Below are 9,006 nucleotides of genomic sequence, written 5' to 3'. Positions count from 1 at the left end.
GTCTTCTGCTTTTGTTTGTATATAGCAGTGGTTCTCAACCTTTTCTGGAACAGGGCCCACTTGAAAATTGTGATTTTTTTTTTGTGTTTGTTTTAATGATTAACCAATCGATTGTGTTGATTTTTAAAGAAAAAAATACCATGATCTCTTTATTTTTACATGAAATAATGTTATAAATTATTTGGGGGCCCACTTGCAATATCCTCAAGGCCCACCAGTGGGCTCAGCCCTCCTCCGGTTGAGAATCACTCATAACTGAGCCACTATCACACACTGCCAACCCCCGAGGGTCCATTTTTAACACTCAACAGTTAAATCAACACTCAGGATATTGCTATGTAAAACCGATCATGCTGTTAAAAAAAGAATGTAATTTTCAACTTTCAAGTCTTTGTATTTTGACATATCTTATATTTGACTGGTGTCTTTTTCCAAGAGTACATACAGAACGGTTTATTCCAGACAAAAGCACACTGCACTGATGTTGTTGATGGTTTAAACAAAATCCAACATACTTTTGACAGCTGCTGAAAGGTGTCATACCATTAGCAGATGACGTTGATAGGATAATCTGTAGTCTGGGTAAGTGTGAAGTTGAATCACTGGAATTTTTTGTAGTTGCTTTCATCATCCATTCCCCTGATCACGACCAATACTTTGACTTACTTTAGAAACAGATTCGGAAACAGATGAGGACCTGGCCCTACGCCTCTCTCCAGAGCCAACAATACATGGAGAAAAAACGGAGGCAAGCCCTGCATTGGTACCTGGACACCTTACTGTCCTTAAGTGTCTTACCATTAACTTTAACTTATGTTTTTGTATTTTTTTCCTGTAGTAAAGTTAACGGTACCCCAACTTCCAGCAGCTGTCAAAAATTCCCCTAGGGAAATTGGATTTCAAACTTTGCTAGATGTGTTACTAGACACCTTTACAAACATATTGGTGAAGACATTTCTTGGTAAGGAATGTATTCCCAGATTGTATTAATATCCCCTGATTCCTGACATACTCTACCACAGGGGTCTTCAACATTTTCAGGCCAGGGACCCCTTAGCCGAGAGAGATGTAGCAGGGACCCCCACTACATATTGTATAAAATTGTGTTGCAGATTAAAAATGTGTTTCTTAGACAGCTTAGACTTGTGTGACGGCACTGTCATCATGTTGGAGTAATGTGTATTTTCAGACAATTAACCACTTGAACCATCAAATACTTTATTCTGCTCTTTTCCCTTACAAACCTCTGCGAGGCGTTGTAAGCTTATAGATCGGCTATTTTTGTCTAATGTTCCACTCAGAATAGGAATGCTAGGGTTCAAATGGTTAATGTAAAAAGTAAAACATGATCCTATCACTCAAAGATTTGACGGTCCCCCTGTAGTAACTCTGAGGACCCCTAGGGGTCCCGGACCCCCTGTTGAAGACCCCTGCTCTACCAAACAGATTGGCTAAAATAATGTTTTATTCATTAAAATAAGTCCCAGATAGTAGCTTTAAATCTATTTCTTCCCCTTCTTTTTTTCTCCTCTTTTTCTGCATCTCAAACATGGATTGTTGAAGCATAACAGAAAGTGTCAACGCAAGAGTAAAAAACAACGTTTCCTTGGTTGAGGTCCTGACCACACGCACAGTGCAACACAGACAATATCAATAATTCAAATCCATCTCTGGAACGCTGTGCACACACTTACATACGATGAGTTTATCTACTGATCTACGGCAAAAAGCCTAATTTATACTTGGTCGCGTGGCGGTGTTGTCGCATGCCAGAAATAACGGACTCACGAGTTCACAACATTTTCCACCGTGCGACACCACCATCGTACAACCAGGTATTGAGCAAGCCGCTAAACACTGACTTGACAAACGCATTATGTTATGATGATAATATAATACGCTTGATGATAAAGCTCGGGATAAAGCTATTGAAATCAAACTTGGCAATGCTGCACATTCAAAACCTCTAAGTATATTACAAAAAAGGCACCTTTTATATACCTTGATACATGACGTTAAGTTTATGTGATTTGATAAGAGAACGTAAATCCATCAGGCCACTGAAGTCTTGAAGGGAGTTAACCCATTTAGGCCTAGAATTATTGAATGCTTTAACCAGTGAAAAATAGCAGATATACAAGCTCACAGCGTGGCACCGAGCTTGTAGATCTGCTATTTTTGAAAAAGTCGTGAAAATGAGTGCAAATCTTTGAATAGATGTATTTTCAAAGCGAACGTTTGTAACTCAAATTTTGCTTCTGGGTGGTCCCTGGAACTGAATATTTTGAGATGGGGGTCCGTGGCCAAATAAATGTCCTTTTGGGGGTCCTTCACATGAAAAGGTTTGAGAACCACTGACATAGTAGTCTCTCAAGAACAGACTAACTGAGCTCCAGTTAATTTAAGTGAAAAGGACCTTTTCTTTGACGATGGCTAGCCAGATTGCTGACATAGAAACATGGGTTTTTCAAACCTTAGAAGGATTCAAAAGACACTTATAGAATCGGGTCAAAATTCAAATTTTCAAGATTTTTCAAAAATAGCAGATATACAAGCTCACAGCGCGGCACCTCAATAGTTAAAGCATAAAATAATGATACACAATAATGTGTACCCGTTCTAAATGGGTTCCCCATCATGCTATTTGCCTATTATTTAAAACAAATCACTCTCTTATATATAATTCAAAATCATTGAAAAATTATTGGGTCCAGTCAGAAAAAGTCTTATTGTTTCGTAAATCAAGGCCTTATCATTGTACGGTCATGCTGTCAATCATTTACTGTAGATATCTCATTTTGGAGGGGGAAAAAAATCCCTCTGCAATAAAAATGTACGGTAGTTTATTAAGACCTTCTCTACCAGAAATGTTAGATATGACTGAAAACTGAAATGCGCACATAACGTTACTGTTTCTTATTTTATCCACTTGCTAATTATATATGTATTTTATCGAATTTTTGGATTCCAGCAGAAAGAGATCATTTATGAACTTCAGGAACATCTGTCTCACTTTGGTAGAGAAGGCCATATTTGGCTAGGAAGTTATTACTCGATCAATTTAATGATACTAGGCTGGTTTGACATGAATAGAGCTGGCCCGACTTCAAATGTGCTTACAGTGAAGGTACTAGTGATCAATCATGCACAAAATATCTCGCCATCATAAAAACTGTGATTTCCTTATTTACAACATCACTATTACATGTCCAGTTTAAAACAGTCTACCGAGGCACAAAATCTGAGCAAAAGGCGAATAGCATACAGCAGCAGAATATGTGGTGAACACAACCTAACTTAACCAAGAAGTGCCTCTCAACTGCTTTGGCATTGGGACCCTCATTGATTTAACCATTTAAATCAGGGGACTTCAACGTTCTCAGGCCAAGGACCCCTTAGCTGAGATAGAGATGAAGCAGGGACCCCCAGATTCCATATAGTTTCATCGTTTGACAGCACAATTATGTATTTTGGATTCATGTCAATTTGTGTTATCAGATATGTAACCACTTGAACCGTCAATACTTAATAAACTTGACCTTTCACTCTGTACTTAGTGTGCTCTTTTTTCCCCTCTACACCAAATCTCTTTGCCAAAAATAGACGATCTACAGATCTGCTATTTTTGGCTAAAGTTCTCAGAATATGGACATTAGGGTTCAAGTGGTTAATATAAAAAAGGAGAAAAAAAGGTTTCTATCAAGCAAAGATTTGAAGGACCCCCTGTGGTAACTCTGAGGACCCCCTAGGGGTCCCGGACCCCCTGTTGAAGACCCATGATTTAAATCAATAATAAAGAACAATTTGGCCTTAAGTCTGGATGCAATGTGTTAACCAACATAAATATTAATTATCAAAGTTTTGTTTGTGATGACTTGTCCAGACATCTCACAGCCCATTTTTGGGCCCCGAGTCCCGACTCACTGACTGCGAAGCAGAAATGAAATCACTTGCAGACTAGCTGATTGCACAAACTCGAGGCCGTGCTGAAAGCGTCACTGACGCAAGTGTCAGACATCAGAAAAAAGAAGGGTCTTTCTGTGTCCAAAACAGAACCGAGCTCTGAGAGACACATCGGCGCATATTGACGCAACCTTTTGATAATGTGCACGTCTCACGCTCGCAGTGTGTCAGGGTCTTTAGCCTTAGTAAGACCCCAACTCCATACACAACAATATATGTGCCGAATACCTACCCTAACAGTGACTATAAGCTAGCACTATGGGCGAAAGCTTTCTTGGATGTTTTAAACTTTTAAATCACTCCGGTGATGATGTTTAAGCCCAATTTATGCTTCAAAATCACCGTCATACGATGGGAGCATAAATGAAGCATTAGAATTACGGGAAAGTAGCTGAACTGGGCCAAATACACGTACAGCGTGCACATGCCAGCAAGTTGCAAGGCATGCATGCACGCCTCTGCATCTATGCATATATACACTGCACTCTCTCTCTCTCTCACACACACACACACACACACACACACAGGGCAGTTAGGTATCCCATCTTGGGGATGTTACGAGGAGGTGTTGTGCTTGTTGCTGCATTAGCTGCTAGCCAGTGTTTGTCAGCTCGGGAGTCAAGGGTCAACCTGAGCCCAGAGGGCGACAGTCTTATCTGCGGAGGAGGACAGGAAGGTGAGGTCGCGGGTGTGCCACCGACACTGGATCACCTTGTCCGAGTGTTCCCCGGCGACCATCTGAGGCAGCTGCTTGGTCAGGTCACCTGTTGATGATGTCACACACACACACACACACACACACACACACACACACACACACACACACACACACACACACACACACACACAGCTCTGTGGAAGTCCAAAAGTGCGCTGAGTGTGCACGTTATCACAGCACAAACAGCAGTTAAAATGAATGTGAATTAAATCGCACAAAATAATTACTCCTGTTGTGTATGGCCCTTGAGTGTATATTTTTGATTTCTCCAATGTATAGTTAATCTATTCATCCAACTGCAGCAGTGGTTCTCATAAACATTTTCATTTCAAGGACCAGGACCCCCACATTCAGACATATTAAGCTAGAGAACCTGGTCCCAGTGACTGTTAGATTAGATTTAGTACGGAATTCTATACTGTAGGTGGGGAAAGAGAAACCTATGATCTGAACAGTCATCCTTATCCTATATTAAAATAGGCTGATACGTAGGCAAGTCACTATGACTCAGACATAACCATAAACAAACCTGACACGCCCATATATAGGCATATTATGGAGGCCCGGGTTCTCCAGCGCCACATATACGACCTCTATGCCCATATATGGTCAAATGCATATTTATGGGACTTCAAACTCTGCAAGAACATCGGCAAGGAGTCAAGGACTTGAGGGAGTGCTGTGCCCGCCGCAGAGTCGTTCGTATCTGATGCAACCGACATCTAGCTATGAACCTCTAGTACAGTATATCATCGCTGTCCAGCAGAAACCAGGTTTAGATTTTATTCTCATAAATCAGAGCTATTGAACCAATGATAAGTAGTAAAAAGCGCTTCGGCAAAAACCTCCTAACTCCACTTGAGCTGGATTAAAAAAAGAACATTTTGGAGTTCGCTGGTTTCTGCTGCCAGGCAGAAACCTGCTCCTTTAGATTACTTTCCAGCTGGCGAATTTATAATGAAATTAACCACGTTCAACCTGCCGTCTCGACTGCATTTGTGCACGTCATTCGAAAAATACCTAAAATAGCAGCTACAAAATGTAAACAGACCCCTCCAGCCATCTGCCTACAGCAGTGGTTCTCAAACCTGGGGTCGAGACCCCAAGTGGGGTCCCCAAATTATTTTGTGGGGTCCCCAGATGATTAGCTTAATGTAAAAAAAAAATCTCACTCAACGGTAAATAATCCAGCATACAGTATAAGTGTGTACACAGGGTATCTGCACATTTATAAAGTGACAATTTAAGGACTTTCGAGACCTTTTTAATACCAAACTGGCAAATATTAAGTAAGAAAGAGGTGAACATTGTGAAAATAGCCGAAACTACAAGCTCACAACGCCTCACACTGCGAGGCGTTGTGAGCTTGTAGTTCGGCTATTTTCACAATGGGATGGGAAAAGGTATGGGAACCACTGGCCTACAGTATGTTTATCCATCACTACTACAGTACGTACCTTGCAGGTCGGTGACGATGACCTTGTTGTCGTAGGAGCCCGTCAGGAGGTAGTGCGCCCGCGGCGAGAAGCGGACCGAGCGCACGTCGCTGCCGTGGGGCCGGTAGGCCTGCACGGTGCGGCCCCCGCGGATGTCGTACAGCATGCAGCTGCTGTCCTCCTGGCCCGTGGCCAGCAGCCGCCCGCTGGGGTCCACTGCCACCGAGGCCACCGCACTGCCTATGGGGATGGGTGAAGGGCAGTGGTGGAAAAGGTAGTCACATTTTTTACTAAAAGTATCAATACTGCAATGTAGAAATACTGTTACAAGTTAAAGTCTGGAATTCAAAATGTGCTTGAGTAAAAGTACAAAAGTATTGGCATCAAAATGAACTTAAAGTACCAAAAGTAAAAGTATACTCATTATGCAGAATGTCTCATTTCATGTTTTTGGGCTACGTCCCATTTCAAGTTTTCGGCTATTTTCAAATGGCCGAAATGTATTTAAAGGAGTAGTTCACTCCCAAAATGACTTTTTGTCTTTTGATTACTCACGCCATCGAGACTTGAGTTTAATAATATTTTTTCTATTGATTGATTTTTCTACGATGTGTGAAATAACGTAAAAGGAGCACACCAAGAGGACCACAGCTACAGTTTATATATATAAAAAAAGAAAATCAAAAGCATTGATAGCATTATTGCCCTCTTGTGGGGAAATTGTATCATCACAAATCAATTGCTGGTTGGAAACAAGTATGTGATAAGGTCTTGCTGCTTGGTCATTATGGCGTATATGGACACGACGGGCTGATAATTCCCCGAGGAGGAGCCGATCCGCCTCGGGGAATTATCAGCCCGTCGTGTCCATATACGCCATAATGACCAAGCAGCAAGACCTTATAGCACTTATTACCCGGCTAATAAATACAATTAATAATTTGACTCAAAACTAAAAACAAAATGAAGTATTTCCTTGTTTACAGACGGCTGAAAGAGTTCCATAAGTGTTGGGCGTCCCCCCACGGGTCGCCTTGGAAAACAAGGAAGTGCTGATCAAATAAATCCATTTTCTGTTACTACGTCGTCTATTTCTCGCAAAACATTCTTGAGAGCAATGTTTTGTTGTAAATGACGCTGTGTGTTTGTTTACATGGCTGACATGTTGGATACAGTACTAAATTCACACAGTGCATCCTGACTGCAGCAGGTGCTCTGAGCCGTTGAGGAGCAGCGGTGAATTATAGGAGCGAAGCGGTCATTATACGCCTATAATTCACCACTGATTTCAGCACTCGACCAATCAGAATCAAGCATTCAACCAAGCCGGGTAATAAACTACTATAATTTACACAGTAACAGCAATACTGTATTATCTGGCTCAACTGTTATGTAACTTTAGTCATTCTCTCCCTCTATATGTGGAAACAAAAATAGTCTACATTTAATGTCAATGGTGAGTGACCTAACAGCTTGCAGGTCTGCTTTTTGGTGTTCAACGCACACAGCGTATATCGTGGCTGTCAGACAGAACCCTCCATATTTCTCCATATTTTAACTTTTTGTGTGTTTTTTTTTTCATAAATTAATGTCCTACTTGATCATACTACAGCGTCACACAAAAGCTTCCATGGCCGGTGCAGTGACTGACCTGAACCGTGCAGGGTGGCACCCACCACGCGCACACAGCTGGGCACCCGCAGGTCCCAGAAACGAACCGTCTTGTCCTGGGAGCCCGAGGCGATCATCCAGCCTCCCCACGTATACAGAGAAAGAATGTGACCTGACAGTGGGAGGACAAAATGACAAAACACACACTGAGTGTTGGTGTGTGTATGCATGCATGTATGTACAGTATAGTACAGATACAACAGAGTGTGAGTGTGTGCAGTATCAAGTCTGCTGCTGCACTCACGCACCTTCATGCCATACTTCAGGTACTAAGTATATATGTATATTATATATATTTATATATATATATTTTGTTTTCTTTAATTGATCTCTCTTCCCCCCTTTTTCTTCCCTTTCTTTTTTTTATGGAAATAACAGTGACAATAAAGCTGATTCTGATTGTGTGTACTTTTATTACTACAGTATACTTGTGAGAGCTACAGTATATGTTGTTTTCTCACTCAACAGTGAACAAACCAACATGAAGTTTAACTGTATAGAGGGTATCTACACATTTCTAAAGTGACACATTTTTAATACTTCTAAAATGAATTGGCCAAATTGTCAAATATTAGAGGCAGAAATTGTGAAAATAGCCGATCTCCATGCTCACAACGCCTCGCAACGCGGGGCGTTGTGATCTGCTATTTTCACAATAGGACCGTGATATACAAAATGTAATGTCTCAACTCTTAGTGCTCGTCAGGGTGGGGGGTCCCGGCTGCGGCCTGAAAAGGTTGAGAACCACTGATATAAAGGGAGTGTGACCTTACCAGTGTGTCCACTGAGGGCGTGCAGGCCCTGTCCTCTCTGACAGTCGGTGGTGTAGATGTTACAGTCTCCTGCACCGGCGCTGATCAGGATGGAGCCGCCGCTCTCTGGACCCTCCATGAAGGCCAGGTCTCTGATGGTGCCGTCGTGCATGCTGAACTCCAGGTCTGGACCTGAACAGCAATGTGTAAAAGGCAGGTTTTAACCAAGGAGATTTCTAAAGCGTTGTTGCCGACAGGAAGCCATCGGGAGCGTGTCGGCAATGAGACGCTTGCCTTCGATAGGGCTGGCGGAACCCGTCGATGAGCTTACTCATTATTTTTGCGTCAGTGGTAAATCCTCCATTGTAGCATGGAGCTCTGTCTAGTCTGCTACAGTGCAGAACATCCAGAAGCAAGCCTAAATAAGCCAGAGACATTTTCCCGTCGCACATTTTAACTAAATACC

The 9,006-nt window shown here is 42.0% G+C and overlaps 1 protein-coding gene across 1 annotated transcript in view; it reads right to left on the bottom strand.

Annotated features, from left to right (window-relative positions):
• Positions 1–4,581: 4,581 nt before the first annotated feature.
• Positions 4,582–9,006, bottom strand: part of LOC308288081 (WD repeat-containing protein 47-like) — a gene marked incomplete at both ends in the record, with an annotated part of 63,497 nt that continues 59,072 nt past the window's right edge. The window contains 4 exons of the mRNA XM_080729423.1: positions 4,582–4,727; positions 6,139–6,353; positions 7,765–7,900; positions 8,562–8,732. Coding sequence (XP_080585549.1) covers positions 4,582–4,727; positions 6,139–6,353; positions 7,765–7,900; positions 8,562–8,732 — 668 coding nt within the window. The remainder of the gene's footprint in view (positions 4,728–6,138; positions 6,354–7,764; positions 7,901–8,561; positions 8,733–9,006) is intronic.

This window comes from Nannobrachium achirus (assembly GCF_963921795.1).
Source record: "Nannobrachium achirus genome assembly, chromosome: 1".
NCBI classification, from domain to species: domain Eukaryota; kingdom Metazoa; phylum Chordata; class Actinopteri; order Myctophiformes; family Myctophidae; genus Nannobrachium; species Nannobrachium achirus.
Note: the sequence above shows the minus strand (reverse complement) of the source record. Positions and strands in the feature narration are given on the sequence as shown.